The sequence below is a fragment of the Pituophis catenifer genome, unplaced genomic scaffold, assembly GCF_029215685.1.
Source record: "Pituophis catenifer annectens isolate HBS135680 unplaced genomic scaffold, rPitCat1.0.hap2 SCAF_6, whole genome shotgun sequence".
Taxonomy (NCBI): domain Eukaryota; kingdom Metazoa; phylum Chordata; class Lepidosauria; order Squamata; family Colubridae; genus Pituophis; species Pituophis catenifer.
In genome coordinates this window covers 14811851-14833233 of record NW_027256886.1, presented here as the reverse complement: position 1 = coordinate 14833233, position 21383 = coordinate 14811851, and the positions used below count along the sequence as shown (strand labels likewise).

Below are 21383 nucleotides of genomic sequence, written 5' to 3'. Positions count from 1 at the left end.
TGGCATTGGCTCCAGAATTTCTTTTATTTAGAAGAATGAACTATCCTGTTATTTCTGAATAAGAAGCAATCTGTACATTTAAGAAAGACATGTATAAGAATCAGAGAAAGTATGATGTTTTCTAGTCCAGGGGTGAAATTCAAAATTTTCCCCTACCGGTTCGGTGGGCGTGGCTTGGTGGGGGTAGCAGAGGAAGGATATTGCAAAATCTCCATTCCCACCCCACTCTGGGCCCAGCCAGAGGTGGTATTTGCCGGTTCTCTGAACTAATCAAAATTTCCGCTACCAGTTCTCCAGAACCTGTTAGAACCTGTTGGATTTCCCCCCTGCTCTAGTCATATATCATCAGTGGCTTTTGAATGTTTGCAGAAGAATAGTATTAATGATCTTATCTACTATTGTTCCAGGTGACAAAATGAATCCCTATTTAAATTCTCCATTTTATTGAAAAATAAAGAATCTAAAAAGCAAAATATAGAATAGGAGGGAATCACAGTTTTCTCCTTTCATTTTTCATATAAATGTCTTCGAAGCTTGAGGGAGGAGGATTGGCTAGAAGTACAAATGTTAGGATCTTGAAATTGATGATAGAGGATCTGTTTCTCAACAGGAATAATTTCAGTGCCGCTGATTATCCATCCTTTCCCCAAAGTTAATTTTAAGTGGTGAGAAAGGAGGAGGAGCAGGAGGAGGATAGGATTGGATTTATGTAATCTCAGTTACAAAAGAAGTTAATTGTTTTGAAAACAATTAAGTGTGAGCATGTTCCCTCAGAATAGCAAGAATATATCATTGAGAATTAACAAGAGATTCATATATCAAAGTTCAATATATGTGCATGTATTTTTATAACTGTTAATTTTAAACTGAAGAAAATCAGACATAGTGACCAACTAAGAAATCATTTTGCAATATAACAAAATGTCCCAAAATGCTAGTATCTCCCACTTCTTTTCATTTCACGTCTTGTAATCGGGTAGATATTACATTCTCTGGCAGAAAGCCATCATTTTCTCTGCCTCTCTGACCTGCTGAAATAGAAGGTTATCGAGCTGCCTCTAATCAGGCAGTTTTCTATTGTCCTCCTGAGATAAACCTTTCACTTCAAAGCTCTCTCTACTCACAGAGCTTACTCCTTTTTTTTAATTGGGATAAACCTAGCTATGAATCGGGATATAATATTAGAAGACTTGGTTATCATCCAGCCACTGGCAGCTGGTTTTGGAGCAATCCGATTTTAAAGGGCGGTACAGATTTTTAAAAAAATTAAAAATAAATAAAAGGAACACCTTAAGTATTTGATGTAAAGGGTTATTAAAAGACTTTCAAACTATCCTTTTCTATTTCCTTCTGAGAAAGGATTTTCCCTCAGGGCCATCCAGATTTAAAGAAAGCTATCTATTCTTTTTGATATGGTCGGTGCATTCTATGACCTCCTTCATGTTCCCTAGTGGGCATGCCCCAATCTTCCTGGTTTTCTAACTCTTAAAAAAAGCAGGGATTACGCTTAAGGGAAACCCTTTCTTTCTTTCTTTTATTGTGAACATTTAAAGAAAGGCTTTAAAACATTTATTCAGAAGATGTAAAAGCCTCATTCCCCATGTTAGAAGCAGAGGCAGGTTTGCAGGTATGCTGTTGTTGTATCTTAAGAAAGGAATTCAAGTTGGAAGGAAAACAGTCACACCACAAATGATAATTTGGATGACTGGATGAAAATGAATTGATCTAGCCTAGATGACATGCTAGTTAGATTTGGCATGATATCCAAACCTAGACCAAGTGGTAAACTCTGCTTAATGCAACTGTAGTTTATTATTTACAGGATTTGTGTCAGTGGTGGGTTGCTCCTGGTTCGCACCGGTTCACAAGAACCAGTAGTAAAAATTTGTAGTAGTTCGGAGAACCGGTAATAACATTGGCTGGCCACACTCCCGAACCGGTCCCTGGCCTGGTCGCCGCTCCCTTACCCCGCCCATCTCATCAGAGGCTTCTTTTTTTTCTTTTAAAAGCATTTTTTCTACAACCTCTTCGGCTGAAGTGGTTGTAGGAAATAAAATGCCTTTAAAAGCCTCTGGCAATCCCAGCTGAGTTGCCTGATCGTCAGAGGCTTTTAAAAGCATTTTTTTCTGCAACCTCTTAAGGTTGTAGAAAAAATGTTTTTAAAAGTTAAAAAAAAAGTTGGCCACGCCCATCCAGTCACATTAACACCCCCCACCAAGCCATGCCCACACCCATAGAACCGGTAGTAAAAAAATTTAGAACCCACCCCTGATTTGTGTGTAATCCAGACCTGTATGTTAGTGTGTATGTGTTGTGTGTGTGAGAGAGACAGAAACAGAATGAAAGAGATGTTAATCTTTTCTTTTGGTCTTTGGACATAGAGACAAAAAGCAGTAAGTCAAGGCAGTGGCCTAGTGGTTAAGACATTTAGCTTATCAACCAGAAGGTAGACAGTTCAACTTTCAAGCACTGTGTGATGGGGTGAGTTCCCATTCTTGCTCTAGCTCCTGCCAATCTATTTTATTTTATTTTATTTTGTTTTGTTTGTCAAACATGTAGAAGATAGCAGGTATAAACATAAACATAAAAGTAAGTAAGTATAGATAAAAGGAGACAGTAAGACAGGGATGGTAGGTACACTAGTGTGCTTATGCACGCCCCCTTTACGGACGCCTCTAGTGTGCTTATGCATGCCTCTTAGGAATGGGGTGAGGTCCACGGTAGACAGTTTGAGGTTGAAGTTGTGAGGGTTTGAGGCTGTAACAACGGAGTCAGGTAGAGCATTCCAGGTGCTGACCACTCTGTTGCTGAAGTCGTATTTTCTGCAATCGAATTTGGAGTGGTTTGTATCGATTATTTGCCCATGTATTATTGTGGTTACAGCTGAAGTTGTTGTTGACAGGTAAGAAGTTGTAGCAATTTTGTGTACTATGCTTAGATCAGACCGCAGGTGGCGCAGTTCCAGATTGTCTAAGTCCAGAATTTCAAGTCTGGTGGCATAAGGGATTCTATTGTGAGTAGAGGAGGGGAGTACTCTAGCGGCTTGAAAGCATGCAAATGCAAGTAGATAATAGTTCAGTGGGAAGGTTACAGCATTCTGTACACCTCGGCATATAGTCATGCTGGCCACATGACCACATGGAAGCATCTTTGGACAATGCTGGCTCCCTCGGCTAAGAAACAGAGATGAGCACTGCCCCTTAGAATTGGACTGGAGTGGACTGGACAGGGGAATCCTTTAACTTTTTAAAGTCAATGCAGTGTCTTTTCCTTAGAAGAGTTGGTCTTGAGCAGTGACGATTTTTTGTGGAACCAACTCTTTTGGAAACAATAAGAAAATGGTTCTAATAGAAGAGAATATCTACAGCTCAGGATGAACTGTTGAATCATTGGTGTTCTTTCAACTTGCCTCTTTGTTTGCAGACATTTCATTACATGACTAGGGAACATCTTCAGTGATGTTTCATTATCTGACTAGATGATGTTATGCCAATGAAACATCTGAAGGCAGAGCACCAAACTCAGACAGCATCAACAACTCCACAATATCAAAATGGACTGACACTCCCATTGCCACCTACTGGGATTTAAAAAAAAAAACTTATTCTAGCCTACAGACATGAAATCTTCAGACCACAACTAGCTGGGATACTAGCCAGCACTGAAGGCAACTGGAAATTGATCCTGGTCTGGGGAAGGTATGGCTCATTGGCTGAGTTCATACAACACAATAAATCCTAAACCTGGGATTGCGTTATATTTACATAAAGTTATTTTTAACTGATACTTTACTGTCAAGGCTTCACACCAGAATTTAATTCTCCAGACTTCTAAAGAGCTTGGCCAAATAAGTTTTTTTTTATTGCAGGTAAAAATGAAGCCATGTCAATACAGATTTGCCCAAAAGGTCAAACCCTTTCTATAGGTCTATTTTTAAATCTACTCCTACTTTTAAATTTTTCTCCTACTTCTGCAAGTTAATGGATAGTTTTGGTTGTTTTCTTGGTGACTCTGAGAAGTACCTGATCCATGTTGACATAGCAGTTTTGTTTAGCTTAAGAACATCCAATTCCTGATTCAGCAGCTCTATTTCTTGCAAGTACAGCTTTATGTGATGGCCTAGTTCCCATATTATGCTACAACCATGCTGAACATACATCATCAATTAAACCACAATCCACTCAAAACTATTTTAAATTTGATTAATGAATCTCTATATAATTGAATTCTATTACCATGGTGGTGCAGTGGTTAGAATGCAGTATTGCAGGTTGACTCTGCTCATTGCCAGTTTGATCCTGACTGGCTCAAGGTTGACCTATCCTTCCATCCTTCCGAGGTCGGTAAAATGAAGATCCAGCTTGTTGGGGCAATATGCTGGCTGGGGAATTCTGGGAGTTGAAGTCCATACATCTTCAAGTTGCCAAGGTTGAAAAATACTAGTTTAGAGAGTGCTGTAAAGCAGTGGTCCCCAACCCCCGGTCCGCGGACCGGTGCCGGGCCGTGGAGTACCTGGCACCGGGCCGCGCAGCGGCCGGGGGACATGAACGCTGCAGCGCAAAGGCTCCTGGGCCGTGCGCAATGGGCCGTGCGCAAAAGCTCCTGGGCCGTGCCCCCACCCCTGCGCGCGCTCAGCGGGCCGCGGCGATAAAAAGGTTGGGGACCACTGCTGTAAAGCACTATGGAGTGGTATATAAGTCTAAGTGTTATTGCTATTGCTATTATTATTACATAAAACTTTTTGTGAGATTAAAAAAAAAAACAAATGAAAACATCAAACATGGAACAACATTTGGGTCTGAATTTCAATCTGGTCTTATTGAGAACAGAACAATCTGTTTTTATTTGTCCACTGCTGAAATCCGCACAATCTTTTCAAAATCTCTCCTTAGCTGTAGGAAAAAGCATAATCTTGCAACCAATTTGCAGATTTTTTTCTTATGTGTGTGTGTGTCTACGAATGAGAAGGTCTTTGCCAATTCAGATCTTTCCAGTTAAGTCACAAAACGTTTCCTAAGTCTAATGATATGCATGGAGGTTCAAATGAAACCAGATTTCCCAGCAAGCATATACAATAAAGTATGTTAATTTTGCTGTTAAATTGTATGCTGACCACTCTTGCATTTCCTCTTGTGGTAGACTAATCCTTATGTAACAGAAATCTGGAAAAGCGTGATAATGTTTTAGCCCCCTTTTTTATTTCAAATGGTGTTCCTTCTTATTCAAATGAAGTTTACCACATCTGCAATTCTCATTATAGATTATCATGCATGGCTGAATATTGCTGGATTTGGGTATGTGTGAACAATGCCTATGTCCCCATATGTCTACCTATATTTGAATCCAGATGGTCCTATATAAACCATTTAAATCAGTGGGATTTAACATTTCTCCCAGTTTTTCATCAGTGTTTTAATGTATAGGGATTGTTTCATCCCTTATGTCTAGTTCCAATACCTGTAAATATGAATTTACATGAATTTATATCAATTCATGCACACAAAACATTGCATAAATAGATAGGAAACCACAGGTACATGCATGTTCTCTGAAGCTAAGGTTTTAAAAATAAATTTGCTATTCACCTTTCTTTTGAACAGTGCTGTGCTTGCTACTATCCTTACAGATTCAATTCAGCGTGTTCTTTGGGGCCTCCTGTTGTCTATGGTTAGTCACTATGGCAGCAGAATGCTGGAATAAATCCAGTTTTGGTCTGATTCTGCACAAATCATACATTTTAAAATTAAGATAAAAAGAAACCCATCTTTCTGATGTTTTATTATTATCTTTTGAATGATTGCATCATGTTTTATGAAATGTACCTAGAATTTAAATAAATAAATAAATCTTGAAATGTTTATTGTGGATGTGTTAAACTGGGCTTTGGGGCTTTAACAAAAAATTCTTAAGACACCAAGAGCCAAGAGCATTTCAAATAACCAAGAACTTAACCCTGTTTTTCTTTTACGGTGGTTGACTAGTCAATCATTATGTGGTTAATCAAGGAAACAGTTATTGAAGCCATGTGGTATATGGCTGGGCTAAAGATTGGCTTCATTGCAGCCTTTAGACTGCAAGCACAGAAGTTAGAAATCTGTTTCCAACCCATTTCTTATAATGGGCTCTGACCAGAACCAATTATAATCTTTTTTTTCCTTAGCAGTCATAATCATGTAAATTTGCACAAAGCAAGCACATTGTTAATTGGAAAACAAAAGTCACTCCAGCAGTCAAGGATTAAAGGCTGTTGATTGGCAGCCATTTCCACTCACTGTCTGTTTTTTTCAACCCTGCTTTTTTCTTCCTTTTCTTCATTTGTGATACAATCTGTCAGCTTTTCAGTAAGTGGGAGAAATGGACAATTTTAGGCACTGGCCTGAAAAAAACGATCCTAAACTTTGCTGTAACAACTTTGAAATGTGACAACAGCTTTAGGCTTAGTATCTCTCAGAAGTCAGTCACACATTTTTTAACCTCATTTACAATTACACACAGGTGACATTGAGTGTAATTTCATTTTTTAAATATATATAGGTAAAGTCATGCTCTGATCTTGAACATGGATTACATCACGGGTGTCAAACTCGCCGCATGTTGCCATCACAGATGTTTTTTCCCTTCACGGAGCTGGGGTGGGTGTGGCTTGCGCGTGACGCATCCGGCCCATGGGCCGCCAGTTTGACACCCCTGGATTACATAAAGCCATGTTGCTTTATTGGTAACATTACAGAACTGGTTTGTCATAGCTTTTTCCAGCATTTTTTTAAAAAAATAATTCAGATTTATAGTCCTTCAAGTCCAAATCTACTTTCTTTGTTTTTTCTTTTTTCTTTTTTCTTTCTTTTTTCTTTTTGGAGAACTTCCAATGACAACAATCTCCTGTCAATTGCTTTGATGATGACATTTGTTTAACCCTTGGACCACTCTGGTCTGAGGCAAACTTAACATACTGATTATGTGCCGTGAAGTCATTGTCATCTCTTAGCACCCACATAATCCCCCCCCCATAATAATCTGTTCCTAACTCAGCCTTTCAAATCTCCCAATTGAAAAAGTGTGTCACCAAAGGACTCTTGATGCTATAAAGCAGGGGTCTCCAACAGTGGTGGGTTTCAAATTTTTTTACTACTGGTTCTGTGGGTGTGGCTTGGTGGGTGTGGCAGGGGAAGGATACTGCAAAATCTCCATTCCCATCCCACTCCAGGGGCAGGTTACTGCAAAAATCCACATTTCCTCCTGATCAGTTGGGACTTGGGAGGCAGAGAATAGATGGGGGTGGGGCTAGTCAGAGGTGGTATTTACTGGTTCTCTGAACTATTCAAAATTTCCACTACCGGTTCTCCAGAACTGGTCAGAACCTGCTGAAACCCACCTCTGGTCCCCAATCTTGGCAACTTTAAGACTTGTGGACTTCAACTCCAAGAGCCTTGGTCGTACAGTGGTCTAAAGCACCCTGTTATTAAGAACAGCTGCCTGCAATTACTGCAGGTTCGAATCTCGCCAAGGCTCAAGGTTGACTCAGCCTTCCATCCTTTCTAAGGTAGGTAAAATGAGGACCCAGATTGTGGGGGCAATAAGCTGACTTTGTATAAATATACAAAAGAATGAAGACTATTGCTTAGCGTATTGTAAGCCACCCTGAGTCTCCGGAGAAGGGCAGCATATAAATCAAATTAAAAAAAACAAAACAAAACTCCAAGACTTCAAGTCTTAAAAATTGCCAAGGTTGGAGACCCCTGCTATAAAGCTTGATTGGAATGAATGGGAGCCTTCTCCCTAATTAAAATTCCAAGCATGGTAACTTAATATAGACTGGAGAGGATCTCAGAGCTACAAGAATGTTTATGTTGGTGTTAGAAAGTTAAATTCCCTATTAACCTTCTTATAGAGAATCTTCCTAGAAGACAGCATTACTTCAATTGCTGGCATCTTTATGTTGCCTTTTAGTTTTTAACCAACTGTATTTTGGATGGTCCCTATCCACTTTTGTGGCATTGTCAAACATATTTTGTGCTTTCTGAGGATCTCAGCTCCTCCTGTCTACAAACAGTGTTTCTTGTTTCCCACTATTGTTACTGAATCTAGCATCTGCAGGCACCAACTTTCTGCAGTCTTTCTCAGTTTTAGCAACTTTTTAAAGATGTGTGAACTTCAACTTCCAGGCTGGCTGGGGAATTCTGGGAATTGGAGCCCACACGTTTGAAAGTTGTTAAGGTTGAAAAACCCTGCGTTAAGTAATTGTCCCTTTAATAAGAGAGGTATTCCACCTCATCCAGTGTGAAAGGAAACTAGAGTTTTGAAAATGAAGACACACAATGCAATGGGCCCAATATTTTATATTCAAGTTCCGTTTTTCAGTTGATAAACATGTAAGTATTCCCAGTTACAGAAAAAAGGAGAAAAAATAGTGAAAGCAGACGTTAGCGAGGCTAGCAATTTAAAAAAAAAAAAGATAATTATGTATCCTTCACAGAAGGTAATATTCACAGTGTTGCACAAATACATAAAATTGTTCCAACCCTTCTGAAGATGTAAAACTACAAGCTTTTTTGCCACCTAGATAACACTCCATTGATGTGACAGCAGCTTGACTGGCCAATTAAAAAGCTAATGTTGTTTTTTTCTCCCATTATCTCAGTGTCAAGGATGTAGACAAATAAATTACAATTATTCCCAGCGTCTACATCTATTTTAGGAAAATGCAATACAGAGAAAATAAAGGACTTAGTGACAACTGAGAGAGAGAGAAATAACTTTTTTTCTTCTCTTCTTAAAAGGTCAAACAGAAAAGAAAAAAACCAACGCTTAAATTCCAGTAGTTTCTGACTTTCATTCAGGCTCTGTTTTGGTTGCAGGATTATTTCAATCAATACTGAGTTTTGTCCTTCAACTTCGCGTGTTCCTGATTCATCAGGCAATAAAGTCTCAGCAATTACAGCAACTGGGATAATCTTGTTTGATGGTCTTAGAAGTTTTAACATCAGTAGAAATGTGAACAAAGTACAACTCTGTTTCATCCCAGTATATCCCTTCATTCCTAGTTCCTGATCGCATCTACTTATATGGATTTTCCAATGCCACAAGCACTCAGCAATTAAAAACAAGACCTTAACACTAAATGATACAGACCAGCACATGAATCAGCATATACCATCAGCCAGTTTAAACTATAAAAAGAGGCTCAAAATATGACTCCTGTCAAAAACACACATTTCCTCATTTGAATGCAGAATATGAAAGTCAAGTGAGCCTTACTGGGTAAAGTTGAATAAAATTGATGCCATAGCTGAGAAGGTTCTAAACTGCGACCAACATAATACAATCTAACACATTTTGAACAATATTGTGACAAGATGAAGCTCTTATGATAACTTGAGTGAACAGGAAGGATGCTCTGGAAGATATATTTTAGCTGTATTGGTTTCATGTTATGTACCATAAGGACTGTATTGTCCTAACTAGAATGGATCTTTTAACAGAGGTTGGCGCCTACAAGGAAATTGACTTGTCAGAGTCATATTTTCTCTTGTCAATTTAGCATTCCTAAAGGATGGAGTCAGGACAGTTCTGGTGGTCCCCACAGCAAAAGACTATTACTGGAGGAATAGTAGCAAAAAGCATAGCAAAAAAGCCCATTATTGATACCAGTCATATTACGGTTTATGTAATTTTGGTACATAATGTTTCTTGCAGGTCTTGTATATACAAGAGTGAAGACGATGGACTTTAATGAAGGAACCAATTGATCTGATAATTTCCTGGACCTGATAATATAAAAGAATTAGAAAATACAGCTTAAAAAGATTTGTGTGTGTGTGTGTGTGTGTGTGTGTGTGTGTGTGTGTGTGAAAGGATCCAGTTTTGTACAATGTGCAATGTGTTAATTTATGTGCAGAAGTGTATGATTAGAATTATTCTAAAAATGCAAGACATTTTTCCCAATGTAACAAAGTGATAACCTTCCTAATGTATGGATGGTCAATGATACTCGAACAGAGTATCCACTTTTCCACTTGTTAAATACTACCCATGATTATATCCAGATCATTTACACATTTGAAAAACCAGCTTTAGATCATCTGTATTTCATGTAGTGAACATTTAAAGCGTACATATTTGTTGATATTCTTCTGACACAATGATTTGCCAGTCATTCTCAAAATAACAAAATAAGCAGTTCTAACAGAGTACTTGGAAGCATGATAAAACAAACACAATCTAGACCAGAAATAATTCATGGGCTTTTTACAAGACATACCTAACCAGTTAAATTAAAAATTGGTTCCATTCACACAGCATGCTAAGCTTGGGAAGCTTTAATCTTAGTTTTAAAAAAATTATGTGTCACCAAGGTGCTTTTTCAAGAGGCAACTTTACTGTTTTTTCTTTGAAGATGTTTTGCTTCTCATCCAAGAAGTTTCTTCAGCTCTGAAAAAGCTTTTTGGATGAGAAGCAAAACGTCTTCAAAGAAAAACCAGAAAGTTTAGTTACCTCTTGAAAAAGCACCTTTGGGACAACCATGACCTGGATGACTGAGAATCTCCATAGACATTTTTTCCTGTGGTAGTGAAAATACAGCCTCTTTAATTAATCTATGATTTCAAGTTCTCTGCAAGTAAAAAATAAGTTAAATAAGTTAAGCATGTTGCGTCAAACCAATCATTTTTGGGACAAAACATACAAAGCCCCAAGTTTTCTTCCATTCAATCAGGACTCCAAGGCGGGTACACATACCGTGCCTGTCATTTCTGCAACTGGAGAACTTGTAGCCAGATGTTGTTAAACAGATGTTGCTAAACAGTTTCTGCCAACCTTATCAATGTTGCAAGGGGCTGATGATGGTTGGAACCCTACAACATTTGCAATAGGTCAGTTTCCCATGCCTGATCTATAAAGTGCATTTCATGTACAAAAAGTACTAAAGTGAAATTCTAACTGAAATGCTGCACATCAGTTAGATGTGCTTCTTCCAGATTTTCTAATAAGGGGACAGGATAGGTGATCCCCAATGTTTATTGCAAATAGCAATAATGGAAAGACTTGAAACAAACTTTCTGAGTAATCATATGGCATAGCGATGAAAAGATTGGATAAGGATCAGGGAGATCCAGATTTAAATCTACCTTAGGTCATTGGGTGACTTCGGGCCAGTCCCTCGTGATGGTTACTCTAGAGAAAAAATTGCAGAAGTGTTATGTATGTTATCTTGAGCTACTTAAGAAAAGGTAGGGTATACATTTAATGAACAATGTACAAAAGACTATAGTGTTATAATTATTTAGACTTCTTGTGCTGCAAGAATTATTGAAAGCACAATATAATCTCTCGTTTTAAACAATGATTATGATTTCCATCCTTATTACTAATTAAGAGCATGAAGCACCAAGCATGCTAACAACTAAGCTGGGCAGTTGGTTTGCCCATGACAAATATTGATTCCCATTTGCTGCGCACTGTTCTACGCCTTATTAAATTGCTTCTGCAATGTGGCCAACAGGTCTTAAACTGAACATGGAAGGGCCAGTTATGCTTTATGGGAGAGACTATAAAACCCTTGTCACAGACTTTTAAAAGCCAAGGAATACAATGTAAACACTCTCCAGAGTATTGAGGACAAACTACAACTCCCAGCATCTTGACCATGCTGCTAGCAGTTGTAGATCAGCAAGACCTGAAATATAATCCATGCTAGAAGATGAAACAAACACAGTCTAGACCAGAAATAATTCATGGGCTTTTTACAAGATATACCTAACTAGTTAAATTAAAGGCTGGTTTCATTCACACAGCATGCTAAGCTTGGGCCAGCTTTAATCTTAGTTAAATATTTTTTGTTGCTTAACACATAGCGAAAATCCAATCTTTTAAAATCTATGTTTACATGTGCTATGCAACTAAAAAAATATGTTAAATAAGTTAAGCATGTTGCATTACGCCGTAATTGTATTTGGGACAAACGTACAAAGTCCAAAGACTTTGGCCATGCTGCTAGTCTTTGTAGTTCAACAAGATCTGAAATATCACTCATGCTAGAAGATGAAACACAGAATATTTGAGAGATCCTCAGATGGAGAAATCAAAATCCGATTAGACTGAATCCAAGATTACTGTCTATAGGCAAATGGTCCCAGGTGGTTCTCAAGCAGTAGGCAGTTAAGTAGGCTGCTGGGTGAGGAGGTTGTGTGGGTAGCCAACAAGATATGGTACAAGCCCCGCAGGGGTACCGGCTTCTGGGCAAGGGAGGAAGCTGAAATCGCTCATGAGGCACTGCATGAGCGCAGCAGGGCCAGGGGTGACCTGCTATTGGGTAGGGGAGAGTGTGAATTATCTACCTGGGAGAATTAAAATCCTCCCTGCCAGTTTCCCCACTGAGATTGCTGGCAGGGAAGTTTGCAAATGGTGATCATAGGATTGTAGGATGTTGCAACCATTGAAAAGTGCAAGATGATTGCCAAGTGCCCAGATGGCAATCATGTCACTGCTAGAGTGTTGCGATGGCTTGAACTTCAAGGTCCAGTTGTAAGCATCACTTGTTCAGCATTTGTCATAACTTCAAGGGGTTGCTGAGCGAGTGGTTGTTAACTGAGGACTATCTGTAACCCATAGGAAGATAATGCCAGAAGTTAATGTATGGTCCCAAATTAGTCAGGATATACAGTACAACTGTGTGGTCTTGCTCTTATATCACAGTGTAAGGCTTCAGACAACTTTTTGCAAGTTAGGATCTGGAGAAAGTAGATGAAGTTTTACTACGGTTTTCCTGCCTACCTCAAATTCTGATAAGCAGGCCTAATTTGTTTACTTTTTATTTATTTATTCATGTTTCCTATTTCTAAACCACTCTCCTTACTTAAACACTGTTATCTTTTTAATACAAGATATGTTCTCATGTACTTTCTAAGAAACAGGAACTTGGAAACAGGACAATAATTTATATCTCATTTAGCTTGGTTTTGTTTATTTTGATTGGTCATGCTGGTTGGAGATGACGGGAATCAGAGCCCAACACAGAAGGACGATTTGGATTTGAGAAAACTGCATTGGGGTTTCTGGTAAAGACCTTAATCCCATTGACCTTGAAATGCCAGGGGTTGAATAGTTCAAAGTCTAGAATTTAGAGTCTAGTAGAATGTTTCTTTTCTCTACATCCATCTATTGTGGGGTGATGGTGGGAAGAATCTCATAAGCACAGGGCTGAACAACCTATAATGAAACAACATATATGATTCCTACCCTTCTTCTTTTGCAGGTCTCACAGTCCTTCCAATCACAACTGCCAAATTGGTGGCATGGATTCCCTACTGTGTGCGGACAGGAAACACACCTACATTGTAATGTAAGACTCTTGCATCTGTGAAAAAAATAATAAAACTTGACCCACCGTTGCAGTCCTTGAAAATTGTTGAGTAGCCTCTAACATAGTATTTCATAGATTGTTTGCTGCTCCTGCTGCTCAAGCAGGAGACCCCATACCGTTCCAGACAAGAGGTTGTCTCTTTTTAAAAGCCTCCAATGATGGAACACCACAACCTCTGAAGACAAGCCGTTCCACTGGTTAATTGTTCTCACTGTCAGGAAATTTCTCCTTAAGTCTAGGTTGCTTCTCTCCTTGATTAGTTTCTCTCCATTGTTTCTTGTCTTGCCTTCTGGTGCTTAGGAAAATAGGTTGACCCCCCTTGTCTTTGTGGCAGCCCCTCAAATATTGGAACACTGAACTGTAGGCATACAAGAAGGAATTCTTTGGCCATGTGTTTCTGAACAGGAAGGGAAGAACTAATTGGTCCCTCTTGAAGAGAATAAAGAGATTTTTGCTAAATCATTACATAAATACACTTTTTTCAGCCATTAAGGACACAAAACAAATCGGTCGGCTTACTAGTAGTGTTTGAGAAAGCTTCAACACATACTGTTCCAACATGACACAGGATGAATTATTTCTCCTGCTAAACACAGCACTAAAAAAAAAAAAAATCATCTATGCAAAACCTCTATAACTTACTCCAGAAAGATCACAGTTAAGCCCAAAGGGGTGTCGTGCAGTGTTTCTCAGTAGTTGCTATACTATGTGCAGAATTTAAAAAAGGAATTATAAAGAAATACTCTATCTTAACAAGTTCCATAGTTCCAAAGACATAAACAACACTAAGAGCCCACAAAAGAGTGAAGGCATTGTCACTGTTACACGTGGATTTCTTCTAAAGTAGACACCGTAGATGCAGGTCACTTTGCTTAGAAAGGTAATTTCTACAAGCAGTAACCTTAGTTACAAGGTTTTCTCAATTTTTGTCCAGAATAAAAGATGGCTAGTATAAGCAAATATCTGAGTTACTCATAACGAAGACTTTGTAGATTTTGTTTGAGATAATCAAACATGTAGGGTGAGCATGCATGGAATATGAAAAGTGTCTTGACGTATGATTGTAGACTTTTAGAGAAACTATCTTCCATTACCCTCTTCCCTCTTTTCAGGTTGCTTGGATGGCCCTGCTATCACTGAGAACATAATTTATCAATGATCTGCTATTTCCAACCCTGCCTCTAGTCGATTGTGATTTTCTCTAAAACCCTACCATCAAAAGGCACTTTTGGATTGGTGCAGCTTTTCCTTCTTAGGACAACAGGTTCTTGTGAAACAGAAGCCAAACCAGATCTGCGTCTTGTTTACTCAGAAACAAAAATTCAAGCTGACTTCTCTTTAAGTCCACGTTTCCATGGGCACCATGGATTCTTTTGTTCCGACAGAGGGAAGCAAATTCTCTTCATCCAGAAAGCGAAAGGGGAACTGGACAAGAAATCCACGGATTTTCTTCAATTCTTCAGTTGCTTTAGTGGGATTCTCGCATGCAAGTTTCGGTTTATTGATGAAATCCCGCAGGTGAGTTAAGTTATTGACTTCATCGCTAGGAAGACATCGGAAAACCTAATTGAGAAGAGGAAGAATGAAGAAAAAGATGTGAGAACAGATCTCTCTCCAAGAACATGTCTATACTAGAAACTTGCCCAACTGTTTAGTCATGTTACCTCTGTGCTCATTGAATTTTAGAACTTTAACAAAGGATTTTCAGAATCTCCAAGACACTTGATTTTTGTCCCCCAAGATTTTTTGGAATCAAGTCATGTAAATATGTTTATATTTACATTCTGGTTGATGTTAGGACCTTAAACCGTTCCAGCCCTCTTTCACTTAAGAAGAAAATTATCACTGGTTTTTCAGAAGCACTTGAAAGCAAAGCTGTCAACTATAAATATACAGGTAGTCCTCGACTTACGACCACAATTGAGCCCAACATTTCTGTTGCTAAGCAAGGCAAGTTGTTAAATGAATAGTGCCTTATGTTATGACACAGCTGTTAAGCTAATCACTGCAACTGGTAAGTGAATCATGCAGCCGTTAAGCGAATCTGGTTTCCCCCATTGACTTTGCTTGTCGGAAGCCAGCTGGAAAAGTCATGAATGGAGATCATGTGACCCCAGGACAGTGCAACTATGATAAATACATGTTAAGTGTCTGAATTTTGAACACATGACCATAGGGATGCTGCAGTGGTTGTAAGTGTGAAAACCAGTCATAAGTCACTTTTTTTCGGTGCTGTTGTAATTTTGAGTGATCACTAAACAAATGGTTGTCAGTCAAGGACTACCTGTATATAGGTGAGACAGAGATTCTTTGGATCTATGGCCGTGATGGTGAACCTATGGCACGCTTACATTTTTTGCTGTCCCCAGCCTCCAGAGACTCCTAGAGAGGCTCTGGAGGCTGAGGACAGCAAAAAAGTCACTTCCTGTTTCACTGGAAGTTGGGAAATGGGCCCTTTTAGGCCTCCAAGGGGGTGGGGAAGGCTGTTTTCGCTCTCCCCAGATGCATAGAGAGGATCTGGAGCCAGGTGAGAAAGAAAAACAGGTCTACCGAGCTATTGCATGCCAGGAGCGGGGGGGAGGAGGGGTTGCGCACGCAGGGCAGGGCACATAGAATTATGGGTGTGGGCACACACACGCGCAAACCTCCCCCGCCCCCCCCCCCTCCTGGCACGCGATGGCAAAAAGGTTAGCCATCACTGATCTATGGCTTAAGGATTGTTATCCTGGTCAAGGGTTTTGAGATCATGCTACAGATATAAGCCAATCATTAACCATACACCTAGGATAAAAGTAGGCAGGTTTTCAGGTGTTGGGTTTGTCTATGGAGATTCTCAGTCATCCAGGTCATGGTTGTCCCAAAGGTGCTTTTTCAAGAAGCAACTGGACTTTCTGGTTTTACCTTGAGGACATTTCACTTCTCCTCCAAGAAGCTTCTTCAGTTCTGATGAGAAGTGAAACATCTTCAAGGAAAAACAAAGGAAGTCCAGTTGCCTTTGAAAAAGCACCTTTCGGACAGGTGTTGGGTTGTAAAAAAGTAAGCAAGAATATTTTTAAAACAGCCAAAAATCTCGCAGAATTCCGAAGTTCACAAATGTCAAGGCTTTCATAACCGAGGCATGTCACATAAGAACACCAAAATCGTATACATTCTTGCCTAAAACCTCATGAGAACACAAACCTTTAGCAACGTGGTTGATCTTACAAACTTTCAGTCTGTTGATCTTTTTAAAGTTATGTTTAGTTCTAAAGTTCTGGGGTCACCTTCAAGTGTTGTTGTGTGGGCATTCCTAGCAATACCACATCTCTGATCCCTAAAATTTCTAATATGGATGTGAAATGCTTTTGGATTTGATTCCAAAGGTTGGTGTGCGTTGTGCAGGAGCATAAATATAGCACTGGTCAGGGATTTATTAAAGCAAGGTTGGGAGACTTCTAAGAATTGGACAGCCCTATTCAGAATAACAGAGTTGGAAGTCTTCTAGTCCAACCTCCTGCTCAAGCAGGAGACCCCCTACCAGTGGTGGAATTCAATTTTTTTTTACTACCGATTCTGTGGGCGTGGCAGGCAAAGGATACTGCAAAATCTCCATTCCCACCCCACTCCAGGGGAAGGATACTGCAAAATCTCCATTCCCACCCCACTCCAGGGGAAGGATACTGCAAAATCTCCATTCCCACCGCACTCCAAGGGAAGGATACTGCAAAATCTCCATTCCCACCCCACTCCAGGGGAAGGATACTGCAAAATCTCCATTCCCACCGCACTCTGGGGCAAGCCAGAGGTGGTATGTATGTATGTATGTATGTATGTATGTATGTATGTATGTATTTATTTATTTATTTATTTATTTATTTATTTATTTATTTATTTATTTATTTATTTATTTAAATTTTTATACCGCTCTTCTCCCGAAGGACTCAGGGCGGTGTACAGCCATATTAAAACAAACATAAACCCATAAAATTTAAAAACAATTTAAAATATATTAAAATATGGCCCTATATTAAAAACTACAAACACCCCGTTAAGATTCATTTTCTAAGCCAGTTCTCCGAACTGCTCAAAATTTCTACTACCGGTTCTCCAGAACCTGTCAGAACCTGCTGAATAGCACTCCTGCCCCATACCATACCATTCCATATGAATGTCTGTCCAGTCTCTCCTTAAAAGTTCCCAGTGACAGAGCACCCACAACTTCTGAAGGCAAGTTGTACAATACTCATGCCTTTCAGTAACAATAAGTGTGAAACAGAAGCCCATACTTCACCTTCCCAAAAATAGTGGCGTTACGTGCTGCTGTTGAAACCCACACTTCTTTAAAGAATTTGTCACTTATGGGATCCTGGATATCATTCAGATCTATTGAGCTGCCAAGAACAACCCTGAAGAATGGGAGAAGAGAAAAGGAAAAAAATAATAAAAAGAAAGGAAAGTACGCACAATTAAACTCGTAGGTGAGGTCAACGATAACCACTGTGAAATCAGGAAGATACAACCCCACAGGGTACTAATAAAATACAAGAACATTGCTCCAACAGAAGCCAAACAAAGAATGATAGTCATTATCAACCCAAGGTTTGGCTGTTTTGTTTTAAAGCTTCTTCGCAGGTTTCAACAGCTTGTCTATATCTTCCCCGAGAAGCAAAATGTGCATGATGATCTAAACTCCATCTCTTGCTTATTTGTGTATTTAATTTTTAAAAAATCCTGCCTTTATTATTTTTATAAAGGTTACAAACATACGTACATAATATTCCCAAAGGTGCTTTTTAAAAGGCAACTGGAATTTTGTGGCTTTTTCCTTGAAAACATTTCACTTCTCATCCAAGAGGCTTCTGGACCTGGATGATTCAGAATCTCCATAAATATACATAATACTCTTTCCTCCTCCTATTTTCCCCACAACAACCACTTTGTGAGATGGGTTGGGCTGAGAGGAAGTGACTGGCTCAAGTACACCAGCTAGCTTTCATGTTTAAGGAGGGACTAGAACTCACAGTCTCCTGGTGATGGGCCCAAAGTCACCCAGCCAGCTTTCATGTCTAAGGAGGGACTAGAACTCACAGTCTCCTGGTGATGGGCCCAAAGTCACCCAGCTAGCTTTCATGTCTAAGGAGGGACTAGAACTCACAGTCTCCTGGTGATGGGCCCAAAGTCACCCAGCCAGCTTTCATGTCTAAGGAGGGACTAGAACTCACAGTCTCCTGGTGATGGGCCCAAAGTCACCCAGCCAGCTTTCATGCCTAATGGAGGACTAGAACCCAGTCTCCTGGTTTCTAGCCTGCCATATGAACCACTAACCAAAGTGGCTCCTGTCGTAGCTCATACAACACAAATGAAATGGTGTTTGTGTTGCAATGCACCTTTCCTAGTTTGCTTTCGCAACCTGCCTTTTGCAAATGCCCGCGGTTTTCTTGACTTGACATTCACAGTAGGCGGTGGAAAAGGCCGGGATTTTTGTGGCAGCTACTCTGCTGCTTATCTGTCCAGTTAGATAGCAGGGGCAAATTAAGGAGGTCTGCTAATTATCTTTCCCACTCTGACAGTGGCAGCTTTAATTCTGAACAATTTTTCAAAGGAAGAACTTTGAACAGGCAGGCAATTATTATAAAGACAATTAAACCTCTCCCCCTCAAAATAGGGAGAAGCCAGGCTATATCTACTACAAAGTGACTCTGAAGCTGAATAAATGATGAGATGATGTAAAATGAAAAGATGAAAGGTTAAACCATTCATCCAGGTTATGGTTTAATGGGTAGAAAGCTCCCTTTCTCAGGACAGATGACAGTCGATCTTGTCCAGCCATTGTAAATGCATGCTGAGTTCCAAATCTCAGATTTTGATCAGTTGGGATGCTGCAATGGTCATCAGTGTCAGGACTAGTTGTAAGTCATTTTTTTCCAGTGCTGTTGAAACCTCAAACAGTCACTAAACAAATGGTTGTAAGTTGAGGACCACCTTAATACATTATCTACAGAGATTCTCAATTATTCAGGTCATGGTTGTGCCAAAGGATCAGAATTGAAGAAGCTACTTGGATAAGAAGTGAAATGTTTTCACACAAAAATAAACAAGAAAGTCCAGTTGTTTTTTGGATTACCTTAATACATATACCTACAAATTAGAACAGACCCCACTGAACTAAATAGAACAGGGGTGTCAAACTCAATTTCATTGAGGGCTGCATCAGGGCTGTGTTTGACTTCAGGGGGCCGGGGTGGGAGTGGCAAGGATGGGCGTGGCCAGCTTGACGTCATTCGTGTTGGGGGGCGCCTGTGGTGGCCTGAGCGCTCTGCCAGTGACAATAGGCTCCCAAGCTCAGTTTTCAGCTGCCATGGCCTCCTGCAACCCTCTGAAAGCAAAAATGGAGCTCGGGAGGGCCGTGTGTGGCCCTCCCGAGCTCTGTTTTTGCTGGCAGAAGCACCGTGGGCCGGGCTTTTAAAGTTTCCAGGGCGGCCCCACAGGCCGAATACAACTCCTGGGCCTTGAGTTTGACACCTCTGAAATAGAAGACCTGGCCGAATAGACAAACACAGGATTGTCTATTCTGTGGATGCTAAGGCAATCAAATGACCTTTGTAGATTGGTTTTACTCTGACTTTTCTTGAAGCCATTTTGCCAGCTGTGGTACCTAAAGCACTGAAGGCGAAGAGACTGGGCAAATCTTCCTGCTTTGTAGTCTTCCCCATCCATCACTGAAGCAATCATGTCGGTATCCTCCACAATGACAGCCATTTCACTGTCTCTTTTGCCCAACATGCTTCTGTCATTGATGTTTGCAGAGCCTGTAAAGACACAGCATTGACAGAGTTGCAAATGCAAGGGATAAATAAATATCTATTTTAAAGTAGCTCATGATGCCCCAGTTTGCATCATAAATGGATGCAAACAATCCTCTGTTTCAAACTCTACCATAATCTACCCAATCATCAATTATGATCCACAGTAATAAAAAACAACAACTCTGAAATACAATAAATATAGGAAAATGCTAGATCTTACTTCATTTGATAACTAATAGTTGATCTGGTGAGATGGAAGGCTATATAAATTTTATACAAAAATAAAAACAATAAAATATTGTTTTTATGAGATTTTTTCTAGAACAAGTGTTTACTTTCAAATTCAGGATTTGATGAAACCACTTATTTGGGCTTTGTATCAATTTTGGTTCAGTATGGAGTCTGGAGCAGAAAGGGCCACGATAGCATTATGGTAAAAATTAAATGGGGAATATGTTATGTTGGGTTCTGCTGGATCTCTAAACAATATAGATACCATAGGGCAAGGATTAAAAATTTCTGGCCTTCAATTGTTCCTGAACTTTGGCTGGTTCTAACCAACATTTCTGGTTAATGGGAGTTGTACTCCAACTATTTTACTAGAAGAGTATTCAAATCTTCTGCTCGAAATAAAATTCCTTATACCTCCAGGCTTGAAATTTTAGGTCTGGATAGCCTCTAACTACGCCATCTACGTTCCAACCTATGCTTAGTTCATAAGATTATTTACCAAAACGTCCTACCTGTAAATGAGTACTTTAATTTCAACTGCAATAACACTAAGGGCTATCAATCGATTCAAACTCAATGTAATTCGCTCTAATCTTGATTGTAAGAAATATGACTTCTGCAATAGAGTAGTAAATGTCTGGAATGCTCTACCTGATCCTGTTGTTAGTCTCGCTAATCTCCATACCTTTTACCTTAAACTGTCTACCGTGGACCTTTCATGTTTCTTAAGAGGTCCCTAAGGGGGCGTGCATAAGCGCACCAGCGTGCCTACCATCCCTGTCCTACTGTCCCCATTTATATGTAATCATTCTATCTGTTTATGGCTATGTTGTGCCTATTTATATCCTTTTATTTGTGCCAAAAATTTTTTTTCATGTGTCCATGTCTATGTCTGTACTGTTACTTGTTTCCTTGTACTTGTTGACAAATGAATAAATAAATAAATAAATAAAATAAAATAAACTCTGTATGTCACACCTGTTGTCATAGTTCATGGAATCCTTCTGGAT

The 21383-nt window shown here is 39.5% G+C and overlaps 1 protein-coding gene and 1 long non-coding RNA gene across 2 annotated transcripts in view; one reads left to right on the top strand and one right to left on the bottom strand.

The window, feature by feature from the left end:
• Positions 1–14575, top strand: part of LOC139317870 (uncharacterized) — a 33882-nt gene extending 19307 nt beyond the window's left edge. The window contains exons 2-3 of the long non-coding RNA XR_011600483.1: positions 13250–13336; positions 14470–14575. This is a non-coding gene — a long non-coding RNA (uncharacterized lncRNA). The remainder of the gene's footprint in view (positions 1–13249; positions 13337–14469) is intronic.
• PLD1 (phospholipase D1) overlaps positions 13979–21383 on the bottom strand; it is a 140587-nt gene continuing 133182 nt past the window's right edge. The window contains exons 24-26 of the mRNA XM_070944998.1: positions 19992–20145; positions 17628–17742; positions 13979–14920 (exon numbers count right to left, since the gene is read on the bottom strand). Coding sequence (XP_070801099.1) covers positions 14696–14920; positions 17628–17742; positions 19992–20145 — 494 coding nt within the window. The 3' untranslated portion in view covers positions 13979–14695. The remainder of the gene's footprint in view (positions 14921–17627; positions 17743–19991; positions 20146–21383) is intronic.